At 39.7% G+C, this 18,416-nt stretch overlaps 1 protein-coding gene and 1 long non-coding RNA gene across 2 annotated transcripts in view; both read left to right on the top strand.

Annotated features, from left to right (window-relative positions):
• The window catches only part of LOC110151460 (uncharacterized), a 537,693-nt gene that overhangs the window by 388,880 nt on the left and 130,397 nt on the right, over positions 1-18,416 (top strand). The window lies entirely within an intron of this gene.
• Positions 14,579-15,972, top strand: TUSC1 (tumor suppressor candidate 1). The gene has a single exon (XM_070480589.1). The coding sequence runs from the start codon at positions 14,668-14,670 to the stop codon at positions 15,550-15,552; it is 885 nt and encodes a 294-aa protein (XP_070336690.1). The 5' UTR covers positions 14,579-14,667; the 3' UTR covers positions 15,553-15,972.

Here is an 18,416-nt window from a genome sequence, read left to right as displayed (position 1 = left end):
ACAGAGCCAAAGCTTAAAGTCTCCTGTGGGTCATGAGGTAGTTCATGAGATTATGGATCTGGAGGAGTATATTTGATGATATATCTGAGGTTAGAATTTGTAGTGTAAGCAGAGAGATTGCTCTCTCTTTCACTTAGGTACAGCTAAAATACTGAGTAATAACACTCAAACAATTTAGGGAATCTGAAGAGTGTTGTCCTTGAAAGATGAGGACTAATCTCTACTCTTTGCTTTCTCAATTGCTTGTGGAGGAAATTGAAATTAGATCTTCCACACTTTAGTAGGGGAGCATTGTGTTAAGAAAGGTTTAAAATCTGAGTCCAAATCCAGCCTTAGCAAGGAGGAAGAATGTGATTGGTGACACCTACATAGGCGAGGGGGAGCTAGCCCTGTGTCACTACTTTGCCATCTCTTATTGTCATGGACCTCCCTAGTAGCTCATGGGTAAAGAATCCACCTGCCAACGCGGGAGACCCAGGTTCAACCCCTGGGTCGGGAAGATTTCCTGGAAAAGGAAATGGCAACCTGCTCCAGTATTCTTGCCTGGGAAGTCCCATGGACTGAGGAGCCTGCTGGGGTCCAGCCCATGGGGTCGCAAGAGTTAGAGGTGACTTAGTAACTAAGCCACCACCACCACTGTCGTGAGGTCACAAAGGGCTAAACACAACTGAGCAACTGAGCAGGTGCACACACACGCATACGCACACACACACACACACACACACACACACACACACACACACACCATACACACACACCATACACACACACACACACACCATACACACACACACACACACACACACACACACACACACACACACACACCATACACACACACACACACACACACACATACACACACACACACACACACACACACACACACACCATACACACACACACACCATACACACACACCATACACACACACACACACACACACACCACACACACACACACCATACACACACACCATACACACACACACACACACACACCATACACACACACACACCATACACACACACCATACACACACACACACACACACACCATACACACACACACACCATACACACACACCATACACACACACACACACACACACCATACACACACACACACCATACACACACACCATACACACACACACACACACACACACACCATACACACACACACACCATACACACACACCATACACACACACACACACACACACACCATACACACACACACCATACACACACACACATACACACACACACACACACACCATACACACACACACACCATACACACACACACACACCACACACACACACACACACACACACACCATACACACACACACCATACACACACACACACACACACACACACCACACACACACACACCATACACACACCATACACACACACCATACACACACACACCATACACACACACACACACACACCATACACACACACACCATACACACACCATACACACACACACCATACACACACACACACACACCACACACACACACACACATACACACACACACACACACGTTCTCATATCATTTCCAGTCTGTTGCTCATCCATTTTATCATCAACTATCTATTCATATGTTTTACAATGGGTGTATTGTACTTCAACTATATAAACTTCTGAACAATAGCCTAGGAAATCAGAATCTATGTTCTAGCCAAAATACACTCAAGAGAAATTTAGAGGACCAGCCTCTGAAAAATTAGAGGACCAGCCTCTAATTTTCTTTCTTCTCTGTGTGGTTGCCATTTCAGATGCACGGTTTTCAGATACCCTGTTTCCATTCCATTGCTCTCTTTTGAGGAACACAGTCTTCTCCCACTTCTTATACTTTGCTTCTTCACAATCTCGTACAAATACTTTTCTCTCAGTCTATAAATAATTACTGGTGAGCTCTTTGATATGGTCTTCATTTACCTATAAAGTGATGACTGGGTGATTGCATCTGCTCTGCCTCCTCAGGAATGCTTAAGTAATTAATCCCACCTGCACTGGCCACATTTTTTTGCCTATGCTAATTCCTTGGTGTTTTTGTTGTTGTTTTAATATATCCTAGGTCCTTCCTCATCAATTGTCTGTTGGTCAAAGTTCCCTTTAACTGCTGTCTCAGGTTTCATCATGGGGAGAATCTAATGATATATGGTTAGAAATGGAGATATGGTCATTTTTTTGTTTTTTGTTTGTTCATTTGCTTAAGACTGCAGTGCTTTTAAACTATAAAAACACTGTGTAAAATCAGTTCCTTAAACTCAAGCATTCCTTAAATTGCTTAGTCAACACATGGTATTTTCTCCCAGTCTTGTTTTATTCTAACCTAAAATCTACTTATTAGGTGGATTGCTGTTTCTTCTTGGTGAATTTCTCCCTATATCTGGATATTTCCTGCATATATAATCAAACTTTGCCACTTTTTAAATCAACATTTGAACTCCAAAGTTCTATTATTTTCCTAATATTTGAAAATTTAGGTTTAGTAAAAATTAATATTAACTTTATATTTAACAATCAAGATTTTTTTTTATAAATTAACAGCTGAAAAAGAACTATAGGTCACCTCTGTATTCATTCATTTATTCAACAAATGTTTATTGTATGCCTATATTAGACTAGATAGTATAAAGGGATAAATAAATATGATGTGGGATCTATTTCTTTGTTTCTTACAGACTGGCAGAATAGATGAATAAAATATTATATTAAAATTGAACTTACAGGCTAATGGAAAAGTTAATAAAATATAGCTCTTTTTCAGTATTCTGAAGCAAGTGAATAAGGTGAAGGTGAAGTGATAGCAAAGATGGTTGTTATCTAGGAAAACTGATGGAAAGAATATTTAACTTGAACACATATATATATATGGAATTTAGAAAGATGGTAACAATAACCCTATATGCAAAACAGAAAAAGAGACTCAGATGTATAGAACAGACTTGTGGACTCTGGGAGAAGGCGAGGGTGGGATGTTTCAAGAGAACAGCATTGAAACATGTATATTATCTAGGGTGAAACAGATCACCAGCCCAGGTTGGGTGCATGAGACAAGTGCTCGGGCCTGGTGCACTGGGAAGACCCAGAGGGATGGGGTGGAGAGGGAGGTGGGAGGGGGGACCGGGATGGGGAATACATGTAAATCCATGGCTAATTCATTTCAATGTATGACAAAAACTACTGTAATGATGTAAAGTAATTAGCCTCCAACTAATAAAAATAAATGGAAAAAAAAAAGAATATTTAACTTGAGATGTAAATGATTTTTTTAAAGGCAAGTCACAAGAGTAGAGGAAAAATACATTCCAATTAGATAGAAATGGATGTTCAAAATCTCCAAAACAGGAAATAATTTGACAAGCTCAAAGAATCAAAAGAAGCCAACATGGCCAGGGTGTAACAGACAAGTAGGTAATAAAAACAGATGAGTCTTAAGAAGTAACCAGGAGCCAGAGATTATTCAGGAATTTGTAGACTATGATACAGGTTTTAAATTTTATTGGCGTTATAATGGGCAGCAACAGGAAGGTTTTATGCAGAGAAGCAGCATTCTTATATTTATGTTTGCAAAAAGTCACACTGATCACTCTGTGCAGAATGAATTTGAGAGAGTAAATATTGAGACCAGCAAAGTAGTTGCTGCATAGGCCACATAATAGGTGATAGAACTTTGGACTAATCTGAAGTCAGAGGAGATGCTGAGAAAAATCGTTTTTTTGTTTTTTTTTTTTTTATTTTAAGAGGAAGAGATGAACAACTGAAAATGGATCCCAAGAGGGTGGGAATGGTAAGGAATCAAAGATGATAACTGGTTTATACCACCAAATGGATGATGATACTAATTGTTGAGAAGGGAAAGCTTGAAATCAAAACAGGTTAGGAAAGCAGGGCAGTGTATTAAGTTTCATTTTGAAAATATTGTTTAAAACACCTGCGAGATAGTCAAGAAGACATGTCAGGTGAGATTCAATGTATGAAGCTAGAACTTAAGAGTAGAATTTTTGGATTGAGACATAAATTTGCAAAACACTACATAGCAAAGAAAAAATAAGGTCACTGGATTAAATGAAATATTTAGTGAAAACACAAAGAAAGAGAAAGGATATAGGAATCCAGCATATTCTCAGAGTTTGCAGTTTTAGAGTTTACAACTGTAATGGCATTACTTGTTCAAGTTCCTACAATGTGCTAGGCACTTTATTCATTTTAAGTTTTTAAAATACTGATTCATTGTTGAATTTATTAAATACTACTTGATTGGATGAATGTACAGCCTTCAATGAGACATGTTTTCTTTTTTCGAAATATGGTAGGACTTGCTCTCATCTCAGCTAAAGTGTTAAAACTACACATTGATTATAGGTGCCTACCTAAGAGAGTCCAAACCATATCCAGAACCTTCACCAAGGGGTTTGAACTGGGAAACTGGTTCACTGACCTAGGTATAAGAGGGCAGCATGATCAGTGAGAAGACTGAGGATGTGAATTTCTTGGAAGAGTCTAACAGAGAGTGTTTTCCGCTCCCTACGTAGTCTAAGTAGGAGTACCTCAGAAGAAACACGGCCAGATCACGTGAGCAGTCCACAGAACGGAAACTGACATTCAGCCTGAAGCAGGACACTCTCTGAGCTACAGAAACTGATATCCTTGGCACACGCTTCCACAAGGTGGCTTGTGGGGAAAGTGGCCTTCACACACTATGATGTTTGTGGGACGTTGTTCCCTGAATAAATCTTAAAGGCTAACTGAGGATGATTTTGGTGATAGGAAAAATGACAAGGCTGCAGTGGGAGTGACCTGCACTTTCTGAATTTGGACTGAGGTGGGAAAGAAGGAATGTAACTGGCTTTTAATCTTCACCAGACAGCCTCTCCAAAGGGATTGCCTGTGGGAAGGACGGCAACCTCACAGAAAGAGCCTGTGCAGGGTTTACCACCAGAGGAAAGCTTGAGGAGAGAGTCATTAGAAGTTAAGAAGGGGGAATGAGCTGTCAGAGGATCAGTGTGTGGTGGTCAAAAAACTCCACATGGCCCGCAATCTATGTGTGCCTAAAATCTATTCCTGCCTATAAATAGGTTCTCAGTACCATCTTTCTAGATTCCAAATATATGCATTCATATACAGTATTTGTTTTTCTCTTTCTAATTTACTTCACTCTGTATAACAGGCTCTAGGTTTGTCTACCTCATTTCAACTGACCCAAATTTGTTCCTTTTTATGGCTAAATATTATTCCATTGTAGGAATAAGTATTATTTAATTATTTATTTATTTTATATTTATATATTAAATAATTATTTAATTATTTAACACTAAATGGAATAAGTATTTCCATTGCTTATTGAAATATGGTAGGACTTGCTTCTTTATCCACTTATCTGTCAGTGGACATCTAGGTCACTTCCATGTCCTGAGCAAAGGAAGGAGAGTGTGGGACAAACAGTGAGTAGCATTAGAATTTATACACTACCGTGTTTAAAACGGTTCACTGGTGGGAAGTTGCTGGGAACTCAGGGAGCTCAGCCTCATGCTCTGTTTCAACCTAGATGGGTAGGATGGGGATGCAGGGGGGAGGCTCTCCAGGGAGGGGATATACATATACTTATGGCTGATTCATGTAGTTGTGTGGCAGAAACCATCACAGTATATAGCAATTATCCTCCAATTGGAAAAATAAAATTAAATAAACCACTGAGGTGCCCTGGGAGAGAACAGGCTTCGATGCAAGGGGTTGTCAGGTCATCTAACACCCGAGGACCCGAATCCAGAAAATGGCGGCCCCAGATACCTGTGATTTTTTCTTTTCCTTATTTTCTAATTCCACTTTCACCTTACCCTTGTTCCTGACCCTGAAGGAACTAGAGGTAGTTGTTAGAGGAGGGTGAGAAGATGAGGCATGGAAGAGAATAAACATCCGTTTTACCCTCCTTTGCCATTAAGGCTGGTTGGTCTCAATCTGAGGGGAAGGGTAGCAACAGTGCTCTGAGGAGATGAGAAACAAGGAATTGACTGAGCATTTGACATTTTGAATTATATTGAAATGGACTTTTAATATATATGAAAATGAAGACTGTCCATTAACATTCAGAAGTAATGGTACAGTAATGGTTCTTCTCAAGCTACTATACAAAGGAGGGGAAGGAAGGGTGACAGAATGGGTTTGAGGGACAGTGGTAAGAGAAAAATTAAAATACTTGTTTTTTTTTTTTTTTTTTTTGCACCCTTCTGAAAATAGCTTATAAATAACTTAGTAGTTCTAATTAGAAATTATTCCTAAACTTTTATTACTACCTTCAATGATGTGTATGTAACAGGAAAACTCAAATTGAGACAGAACAACTATCTTTGGTAACATATGCTTAAGAATAAGACAGCCCTAAATGTTCAAGGTTGATTTAAAACAAAACAAAGGAAAACGGTTTCATTCACATGAAATCAAACACAGAGAAAATGCTAGAAATATGCAGAGTGACCTATTGCATTTTCTTTCCCAGTATCAGTTTCACCACAGCTTTCTGAAAATTGAGACCAATAATTAGAGTAAGAAGTGAGGTATACTGATTGTCCCAGTGCAGTCCAGTAGACCTCTCTGTGATAATGGAAATGCTCTATCACCTGCTCAGTCCATCACGACGGACGCTAAGCCACATGGGACTGCAGAGAACCCGAAATGGAGCTGGTGTAATGTAGGAACTAATTTTTAAATTTTAACTTTAAATTCATTTAAACTGAAAATTAAATAGCTGCTTATGGCTGGTTCACAGGTCCAGTCTCTTTAAGGAGCAATACTTATCTGCAAGCATGTAGGATGGAAACACTAGTTTAGAACTAACAAAAATATTTCCTACCTTAAAAAGTCTTGGACTTGTTTTGGTCAAGGATCCTGTGGGCACACCTTTTGCTCTTGCTATGTTACTTTCTGCTTAATCCGTAATGCTCTTGGCCTCTTGTATTAGTCTGGCTAGTGCTTTTATAATATTTAAAGGAAGGAGAGTCTCTCTCTCTCATGTAGAAAGTATCCTAATTAAGACAAATAACTTGTGCTGCTTTTGTTTATGTCACAATTTTCCCTGTAGCTAGAATTAAGTGATGCTGTCAAAGGGCAGTGCTAATGTTTGATGGTTTTTAATATTTTTGTCCATATCAAATGACTAAATAAATGTAATCAATATTCTCAATTCCTAACTCTCTAGTAATTATTCCAATAAAGAGATATTCATGCTACCAAGCATCGATACATGCTCTTCATAGCCCTAATAAATCTGCTCCCAGAAAATAAACCGTGTTCATCTAGGGTTTTAGAGAGAATATTAGCAAACACCAAGCTCAGAATGTGATTAACCAAGTTTTTCAGCACATGGTGCTGAAAATCCAAAAATCCATATTTTTGGATTTTCAAACCCAAACATTTAATGAAAACTATAAAAATTAAGAATCATATCTGCAAAGGAGCTGCATATTATATTTGGGTCAGCTCCTGAAGCAAATAACTCACATGGGAAGTTTAAATAGCAGTGGCTTTTCATAAGAACTCATTCTCTAAATGCCATCTTATAAAAAGAACAAAATATTAATAATATCAAGAGTTAATATGTAATCCTTGCTGGGTGACTTTGTTTTAAGATTTTTAAGAGTTCCGTACAAGAACCCCATAAAGTAAACACTATTTTATTCCCATTGTATAAATTAAGAAAGTGGCTTAAGAAGGCTGCCCAAGGCCATATAACTGGGGTAGAAGTGTTGTGGTGTTGATGATATGATCCAGGTATGTCTTACTCCAGAACTTTTACCTCTTATTTATTTCATATTCAAAAACATACATTCAAGATAAACCTTTTATATACTAATATGCTAAGATAAGCCTTTAACAAGGCTTGTCATTGACAAGGCAGTGCCAACCTCCTTCCCAATTCAGTCTGAAATTTTTCAGCATGCTAAAACCCTTTTCTGATGACTTGCAATTAGGTCAGCTACTGGGTATATAGGTTGACTTTGGTGGTTGAGTCCCTAAGTCGTGTCCGACGCTTGTGATCCCGTGGGCTGTGGCCTGCTGGGCTCCTTTGTCCATGGGATTCTCCAGACAAGAATACTGGAGTGGGTTGCCGTTTCCTTCTTCAATAGGTTGACTTTATTGAATATTAAATAATTACAGTTTTACTTGGTAAAGTCTTCAAGATTATATAAGAGAATGAGGAATAAACGTTTTCAATATCCTAGTCATTCTAAGAAGTATTTGTATCACACACACACACACACTTATGCAATATAAGCAGATCCAGGAACTCACATCTTATTTACAGATCTAACTTGTACAAGAAATACTAACACAGGAAAGGACCTTAGCATCAAACGATTGGAACAGGTATTACATTATGTTATCAATGTCTAAAAGAGAGAAAAGCACCTTGATTTCAGGGGGTCTAAGACAAATGTATGAAATGGTAGGGTATAAATTTTGCCTTTGATTCTTTACAATCCAGATAAGTGAGGCAAAAAAACAAAAGGTGCTGTACAAACTACAGGAATATATTTTTCACAGTTCAGAGGCTGGGAAGTCCAAGATCAAGGTGCTGGTTGACTCAGCTCCCCAGTGAGGGCACTCTTCCAGGCTTGCAGATGGCCAACTTTCAGCTCTCTACTCACAAGGCAGACAGAGAGGTGGAGAAGAAAGCTTTCTGATGTCTTTCTTAATGGGCGCTAGTTACATCAGGAGAGAGCCTCACCCTCATGACCTCTTCTAAAACTGATTCCCAAAGAAAGGCAATGCCATAGAATGGTCAAGCTACCACACAGTTGCACTCATCTCACACCCTAGCAAAATGATGCTCAAAATTCTCCAGGCCAGGCTTCAACATTTCGTAAACCATGAACTTCCAGATGTTCAAACTGGATTTATAAAAGGCAGAGGAAGCAGAGATCAAATTCCCAACATCGTTGGATCATCGAAAAAGCAAGAGTTCCAGAAAAATGTCTACTTCTGCTTTATTGACTACACCAAAGCCTTTGACTATGTTCATTTCAGTCGCTCAGGTGTCTTGACTCTTTGCAACCCCACAGACTGCAGCAGACCAGGCCTCCCTGTCTATCACCAACTCCCTGAGTTTACTCAAATTCATGTCCATTGAGTCGGTGATGCCACCCAACCATCTCATCCTCTGTCATCCCCTTCTCCTCCCACCTTCAATCTTTCCCAGCATCAGGGTCTTTTCTAATGAATCAGTTCTTCCTATCAAGTGGCCAAAGTATTGCAGCTTCAGCTTCAGCATCAGTCCTTCCAATGAGTATTCAGGACTGATCTCCTTTAGGATGGACTGGTTTGTATCTCCTTGCAGTCCAAGGGACTCTCAAGAGTCTTCTCCAACACCACAGTTCAAAGCATCAATTCTTCGGTGCTCAGTTTTCTTTATGGTCCAACTCTCACATCCATACATGACTACTGGAAAAACCACAGCTTTGAATAGATGGACCGTTGTTGGCAAAGTAATGTCTCTGCATTTTAATATGCTGTCTAGGTTTGTCATCACTTTTCTTTCAAGGATCAGGTGTCTTTTAATTTCATGGCTTCAGCCACCATCTGCAGTGATTTTGGAGCCCCCCAAAATAGTCTGTCACTATTTCCATGGTTTCCCCATCTATTTGCCATGAAGTGATAGGACCAGATGTCATTATCTTAGTTTTCTGAATGTTGAGTTTTAAGCCAACTTTTTCCACACTCCTCTTGACTGTGTAGATCACCAAAAACTGTGGAAAATTCTTAAAGAGATGGAAATACACAGACCACCTGACCTACCTCCTGAGAAATCTGTATGCAGGTCAAGAAGTTAGAACTAGACATGGAACCATAGACTGGTTCCAAATCGGGAAAGGAGTACACCAAGGCTGTATATTGTCATCCTGCGTATTTAACTTATATGCAGAGTACATCATGTGATATGCTGGAATGGATGAAGCACAAACTGGAATCAAGACTGCTGGGAGAAATATCAATAACCTCAGATATGCGTATGACACCACCCTTATGGCAGAAAGCAAAGAGGAACTAAAGAGCCTCTTGATGAAAGTGAAAGAGGAAAGTGAAAAAGTTGGCTTAAAACTCAACATTCAGAAAATTAAGATAATGGCACCTGATGCCATCACTTCATGGCCAATAGATGGGGAAACATTGGAAACAGTGACAAACTTTATTTTGGGGGGCTCCAAAATCACTGCAGATGTTGACTGCAGCCATGAAATTAAAAGATTTTTGCTCCTTGGGAGAAAAGTCATGACCAACCTAGACAGCATACTAAAAAGCAGAGACATTACTTGCCATCAAAGGTCCATCTAGTCAAAGCTCTGGTTTTCCATATGTATGGATGTGAGAGTTGGACTATAAAGAAAGCTGAGCACTGAAGAATTGATGCTTTTGAACTGTGGTATTGGAGGAGATTCTTGAGAGCCCCTTAGACAGCAAGAAATCACACCAGTTCATACTAAAGGAAATCAGTCCTGAATATTCACTGGAAGGACTGATGCTGAAGCTGAAACTGCAGTAGTTTGGCCAATGACTGATGCTAAGAACTGACTCATTTGAAAAGACCCTGATGCTGGGAAAGATTGTAGGTGAGAGGAGACGGTGACAACAGAGGACGAGATGGCTGGATGGCACCACCGCCTCAGTGGACATGAGTCTGAGTAAACTCTGGGAGTTGGTGATGGACAGGGAGGCCTGGTGTGCTGCAGTTTGTGGGGTCACAAGCAGTTGGAAATGACTAAGTGACTGAACTGAAATGAACCTAAACCTGATTACCTCCCACAAGCCCCATCTCCAAATCCCATCACATTAGCAGTTAGGGCTTCAACATACAAATTTTTGAGGGGACATAATTCAGCCCACAGACAGTCCATTACATTCAAACTCCAGGGCAAAAGAGCTCAGTGACTCTTGCCAGTAGAGGGTCTCTGCTCTTGCATCAGAGGAGAAGTGGAAGGTAAGCACAGAAATGCCAAGGGCATCCAGATTACGGTCAGCCGTAACTGCCAGAGTAAGGAGTTCGACACTGTATACAACTGACCTCGGTCAAAGTTGCTAACCAAAGATCATTGGATGAGATGTTATGGGATGTTTTAACGATAGAGGCAACACAGAGATATTTGATATGGGATGACTTTTTCCAATGTGAATGTGCCCTATATTAACTTAAGATTAATTTTATAAGAAATGTATTTTTTAAAATGAGAGTCAAATATGTCTGACAACAAAAGAAACATAGAAATCAGCTAGGGACACAGCCAGGGACACAGAAATCAGCTAGGGACACGGGACCTCTTTCTCAAGCTAACACCTAGAAATATATACCAGCTAGTGTATATGGCGGAGAAGGCAATGGCACCGCACTCCAGTGTTCTTGCCTGGAGAATCCCAGGGATGGGGTCGCACAGAGTCGGACACGACTGAAGTGACTCAGCAGCAGCAGCAGCAGTGTATATGGTGGGGGTAGGGGGAGCTTGTTTGGAGGATGAGAGAAAAGGGACAAAGAACTTGGCTGTCATTCAAATTTGGCTTTGACAAATACTAAAGTGGGAGGCAAAAAAGCAGTGCCACTTCAATTTGCTAACACAGCTTTTCTCAGCTCCATATTTACAAAAATGCTGATTTATGGCATTATATTAAGAAGCACAGTGACTATAACCTCATCTATTCATCTTTTTTTTTTCTCTTACGTAAAATGAAATATAAGTTTTCAAATAATTAGAGAATGGGCATTGAAGGTGTGGAGGGAGAACCAAAAAAAAAAAAAAAAAAAAAAACCCCAAAATCTCCTTAACAAAAAACTATGAAGTTGTTGTTTCAGGGAAATAGTAAAATCTAGTACTCTAAATTACTTACTTGCATTTTTTTCTGCTCTTTTACTCCAAATTTTATAACCTTAATCAAAGAATAATCTTTGGAGTTAGTTTCCTAAACACATAGTGCAAATAGTCCATTGAAGTTTTTATTTATAAAACTGTCACATTTATCTTAGAAGAATTCTTATCTCTTTCTTGAGTAAGAGTAGCTTAACAGGACAATAATGACAAGGTCAGGAAAGAGAAATCTGTGTCCTTTGAGCATTTTTCTGTTTAGTAAGCAAGTAACTTTACAAGCTCCCATTTTTAAAAGAAAGCACAGATACAGACATTTATATATGTTTTCTAATTGAGAGCTTTTATGTTTTTCTGTATTCTCTTCTTTTAAGGATAATTTCTCTTAAACTTTCTCATTCCCATAATTGTTTTCTCTAAGATTTTTCATTTTTGTGTATGTCTTATATTATTTATGCAATACTATTTTCATATGTAGGCTACTAATAAATAATAGTTGGCAGAACCATTTTTACTAACTTTTGTGCTACTATATTTAGAAATGATGTAATGCTCATCTTCAGGTATACAGTTCTTGACATATGCTAAGTAAATTTAAAGATATTTAAATACAAGGAATAATTTGGGCAGTGATCATTTTAGTAATTCTGTTCCAAATTCTCTTTCAACTTAGAGATTATATCTATTGTCTCTACCTCCTATTTGGGTGGATGGCTGAAATCTCTGTTAACCCTAGGTCAATGTTCATTGCTATGCACAGATAACATTCATGATTATGAGTGATAATTTTTGCTGGATCAATTTTCTCTCCCCCCCCCCCTTTTCTTCTTCCCTTCCTTCCTTCCTTTTAGTAAAATAAAGATGGTTATATATGCCATGTGACTGACCAGAGTTGTAGAATTTTAATGGAGTCTCTCTTTTGGGAGGATATACATATAACTAGATCAGTTACTGTAAACTACATAAAACAGACAATTTCTGCCTGAGCAGTTTTACCTGATTTTCATAATATTTTATATTACTTCAATAACTTATGAAGGGCAAAAGAAAGTACTTTGGGGTTAGAACAGGGGTAGAGAGTAGGACATGGAGGCCTTCTCATGTAACTAGTGTCAGTATTCTTTAGAAAACTCAGTACAGTTCATTTACAGTGATTAGGGACAAAAATTTAGGAGATATTTTTACAAAGGATACAAGGCAGCTTTAATCTGAGATGTAAAATGAGAATTAGTAGATTTACTAATGCAAGGATGAGGAAAGTGAAGCCAACAAAAGACACCAGATCTCAATTAATAACATCCAAGGGGTGACTGAATTTTTCTTATGCAGAATTTTTCTCTAACTCCTATGGCATATCTATCTACTTACCTTATGGGTCCCTAGGGCTCCTGTCTAAAATTGAGAACTAATCATCTTTCCTTACACACCAGCATTTTTTCCTGCACTCTCTATACACTCTTTGGGGGGGGGGGGAATATATATAGTTATATAGTTATATAGCTCAATAATCCATAGAGTAGTTGCTGTTATGTCTGCAACAAAATTTTCGTCATCTATTTTCAATGGAAATTAAATATGATATCGCCTTTCTTTCGTAAAATTTAATTTATATTTCTTAAAATTCTTCAGTTATTCTTTCCTACTGTTTTTTTTTTTAATGAAGTGACGAGAGAGATTGTGCTCATGGTGTTTCAGGAGAAAAGTTGTCGAATCCTGTCTTTCCCCCTAGTTACTTTATTTGTATTTGTATTTTTCAGTGAAAACCCCAACTGTGAACTAGGTTTCTCAAATGCTTTTCTAGTTCATTTACTTGTAGCTTGAAGACTTCAGTTAACCTAAGAATTACCTGGGACCTTGTTAAAAGTGTAGAATCTTGCTACCACCAGTCTCTCCCATGAGATTCTGGCATTCTTATCTTATCCTTAATTTACTTTGCATTTGTCCAGCTACTGTGTAAGTTGATTCCCTTAAAAGCAAAGAATGCCATCCATTCAATGAGTTGTATCCACCCAGACCATTTGAAATTTACTGAGTATTTCAATTTTCTTGAATGAGTTGGACACATTTTGAATTTCATAGGTTTTGGCCTGAGCAGATCTACTAATTACAACCTCGTTTCTATAGAACTGCAAACAGTTTGTCGAGTGGAATGCTGGCTGTTCACAAACTGGGAATTGCCTGTATTCTTCTGAGAGCTAACTGTTCCTACTTGAGGGAGGCCTCAAGTGACAGGTGCTCAGCTCTTCTGTTGCCTCTAAGCTTAATGTTTTATTAAGCTTAGAGGTGGGTTAAACCGCTGTGTTCTAAATGAGCCCGTTAAGCTTTTCAACCTGCCCCATAAAGCTATCCCGTAACTTCTCACTGTATTATTATTTGCTTTGAGATTGCCCTGTAAAAGGCAAGGTAACTGGTGGCTGCGCTGGGGACCGGGTGAGGCAGGCGGGTTCCTTCAGTGCCCCGGGCCTCGCTAGGCGCCCTGGCAGAGCCTGGGATCCACTTTTCCCCTCCCGCGGCCCGAAAAAGGCCGAGCAGCAGAGCGCTCCCCGGGGGCATTGTGTGTGAGCTGGCCTGGAGATCCCAGGCCCAGGGGGCAGCTCCACCCGAGAAGACTAGACACGCCTCAGACCGGGCAAACTCCCGGCCTCCTCTGGCCTCAAGCCAGCAGCCGCCGCCCGCCACCTCCTTTCCTCCTCCGCAGCTGCCCTGGCCGCCCCGCCGGGCCCCGAACTCGCCGGCGCCAGAGAGCGCGGCCCCTCGGCCCACGGCGCTGGCAGCGCGGCTGGGACAGGACCGATGTGGCGCATGCGTGGTGGCGCCACCAGGCGCGGGAGCTGTGGCGGCGGGGAAGGCGGCGGGGACAGCCGCGGGCAAGGCCGCCCAGGCCGCGTTCGTGGGGGTGGCGGCAGCGGCGGCGGCGTGGGCTGGCGAGGCCGTGCGGGCGGCGCCCGACAGCAGCTGGAGGAGCGGTTCGCTGACTTGGCGGCGAGCCATCTGGAGGCCATCTGCGCGCGGGACGCGCGGGACGAGCGGGACCGGCAGAACGCGAGGCTGCGCGAGGAGAACGGCCGGCTGCGGCTCGAGAACCGGCGGCTGAAGCGCGAGAACCGCAGCCTCTTTCGTCAGGCCTTGCGGTTCCCTGGCGAGGGCAGCGACGGGGCGTCCGCGGACTCGGCGAGGGCGACCCCGGTCCCGGAGGAGGCCAGCATGAACCGGAGGGCGAGGGGCGGCGGCCCCGAGGACGACCCGGGGAGCCCCAGGGCCCTTAGAGCCCGGCTTGAGAAGCTGGAAGCCATGTACCGCCGGGCCTTGCTGCAGCTGCACCTCGAACAGAGGGGGCCGCGACCGCGTGGGGACAGGGAGGAGCCCTCTCTGGGCAGCCCTGACTCGGGCCTCCGAGTGCCAGAGCCAGAGCCCTCCGAGGCCGCAGCCTGGAGAGGCGGGGCCTCGCGCAGGCTCCTCCTCCGCTCAGTGCTGCCCCCACCTGGCGCACGCCCGAGCCGCGCGCTCCCGCCTCGGCCTGGCCCTGACACTTGCGGGGGCGAGCTTTCTGCCGGCAGAGGTTGGGGAGGGCGTGGGGCTGCCTGGGTCCCGCCGTGTACGGAGCGCCTGTCTCTGGCGCGTGCTAGTTTCGGTGGAGAGAGACCTAGCACCGGAGGGGCGGGCTTTAAAACAGCGTGAAATGGGTGGCAGTCGACCCTTCCTAATGCCTGAACTTTTCTGGGTGTGGTGAGGACCTGTGGTATTTTTTCCTCTGTTTCGGTTCTTCCAGGGATGATAGTACATTTTTATTTGGCTGGGTTTGTTTCTCATCATCTCCTAAAGCCTCCAGCTAGTCTCTCTCATGTGGCCAGCATTTTAAGTGTTTGGTTTCTTTTTATAAGTCGGTGTTACTTTGGTATCCTGTGAAGAATCACTCGTTAATGCACAAGGTGATGTTTATAATTTAGAAACTCATGTCTGCCCTGGTTCTAGTCCTTATATATCTAATATATACTGATTTGTTAATCCCACTCCCCCATCATCCACCTGTCCTGGGAAATTTTAAACTATCTTCCTATAAGTAATCCTTCGAATTGATAAATAAATTTGGTGCACGGAGACTAACCTAAAGCTATCCCACGACTGTTATTTAAAGTGTGTTAAGTGTTTACACGTTTCCTTAATATCTGAACTTGATTATCCTTTGTAAGCTATCATTCTCTTTTCACTTTATGTAATAATGATCTTTTAAAATAATCAAAAAAATTAGATAATCTAAACATTATTTTGTAATTTGCGCACATTTTAGACTTGACAGAATGTAGCACACAGCTATTTTGCCTAATACGTTGTTTAAAAATTTTTAAGAAATTATGAATTATATGTGCATCAAAAGCCCCAAAACATGATTTAAGTCTCAATTGTAATTTCAATTACAAAAAAGTGAGATTAGTCTTAACAAATATTCTAAGATCAGTTGATTGTACTTTGTCAGTGAGTAACACTTTTGCCTATTAATGAATAGGGTGACATTGTACCTGGTAGAAATCATCAGTGTAAAAGAGTGTTTAAGTGGTGGAAAACACTTCAGTTTAAGAAGAAAAAAAAGAGTTTTTGTTACAGTTAGAAAAAAATCATTAATAAATTAGAGTTTTTATTTGTGGCATACTCCAGAAGTTTCATAGCCTATTTTATGAAACAAGTTGCCAAGGAAAATAGTTTCGAGATTTTTCTAATCCTGGGTATTGAAGACACTTTGTACATTTCACTTAAAGATAGTTGATAGTTGTGAACATGAAGATCTTCCTCTATGACCAAGAAATATTAGAAGAAACTTGATGAGAATAAGTAGGTATGTGAAAAGTATTTCTATCTTTCTAATAGGGAAAGAATTAAAACATTTTTAGGAGACACTAGGAATTGAAGAATAGGCAAAAAGCAGATTGTCCCTATTCCTACTTTGGGTGTAAATTAGTTAATCTCTCTAAGCCTTAGTTTTCCCCCCATTAAAAATTTGTCGCCATTAACATTTTTATAACTACCACAAAATGTTATAAAAATTTTATTGGGATGCTATATGCAGAATGCCTGCTTCAGAATAAGGGCTGTGTCAATTTAAAATCTAAAATGTGCAAGTTCAAAGTAAATGTTTTGCTTATACTTTCCTTCTGTATTTTGCTCCCATGTGAATTTATGGGTTTTAGCAGATATGTAGATTTCGAATGCACTGACATTTTTCTCTCCTTTTAAGCAAATTGGAGTTAAAGGTTTTATAATAAGAAAATAATATAAAAAATAAAAAATAATTCCCAGTTGTGTCAATTGGCAATTCAAGAACTAAGCAAAATATTCAGTTTACCTAGTTTTAAACACCTTTTGTATTAAAATAATGCACAATGTAAATATGGTGAAAAAATTTTTTGTAAAATACTGAGGTACACACACTAATGAGGAAGTTTTTTGAGCATAATTCCTGAAAGGTCTTAAAAATTCTGAAACCCAAATGCCCCATAACTTGAGTTGAGGCTAGTATGTATTTCAACTTTGGAATTTCCCCTCTGTTAACTGATAAGGCATCATGTAGTTTATAAAATATGTTTTGTTTTATCAAAATAAGTACTCGTTTAAGAAATGGATAAAGTTGATTTTAGAAAAGTTTTATCTGGGTTCTAGTTTGATCTAAAATAACCTAAAACTGCAGATTATCTTTCTTGTTACAATGACACTTTATTTTCATAACTTCAGATTTGTTGTGCAATGAAAAGAGCTTATTATTTTATAGAAACAAGCAACAAAAATATGTCGTATTAACAAGCAAATTCAGTGAAGAGCACTGACATTTTTTTTAATCAGAAATTTTTATTGGTACTACTCACAAATATATGCTATCTTTATGTTTTTATCTATAAAAATTAGGATGTAAATCAAAGTAATATAAAGTATTTTGTAGATCATAGACCAAGGTATCTTTGCTAAACGTCTTCAACATTATGAATATTTGAAAAATACTTGAAAATATCTTGTGTTATTTAAATAGCCTTAGACATAAATTGTCAATTTTTGAGTGCTGCCATGATTAATACCAAATTATTCATTAAATCATTAATATTCTAAATAATTATTAGCAGACTGATTTTATCTTCAGTGCCAAAATAGCCTTTTCTGTTTTGATTAAAGGAACAGATTTTCACTGAGAATTTGTCATAAAATCTTCATGAGTGATTGATAAAATTTATTAACATTTCTGTTCAGTGATTAAGTGATCAATTATAAATTCTAGCTTTTCTACTATAAACTTGCTTTCCTGATACGTATTTTATGTATCTGAGACAGACAGTATGTAAATATATTTATGCAATGGAAATAAGAACCAGTGAAAACATTTAGATAATATCTACATCTGACTTTATGAGGTTATTCTACTCAAATTTCATGCTAACATTAGCATCTCTTAAAGATCAGAATTAAACTATGTTGTGTTTAATAAATAGGGGATTTTGCTTATTTAAAAATTCATATTCAGAATCTATTGATGCTTATGAGTATAGTGTTGGCATTATTCA

Source organism: Odocoileus virginianus, chromosome 18 (assembly GCF_023699985.2).
Source record: "Odocoileus virginianus isolate 20LAN1187 ecotype Illinois chromosome 18, Ovbor_1.2, whole genome shotgun sequence".
NCBI lineage: Eukaryota > Metazoa > Chordata > Mammalia > Artiodactyla > Cervidae > Odocoileus > Odocoileus virginianus.
This window is presented reverse-complemented; position numbering and strand designations above follow the sequence as displayed.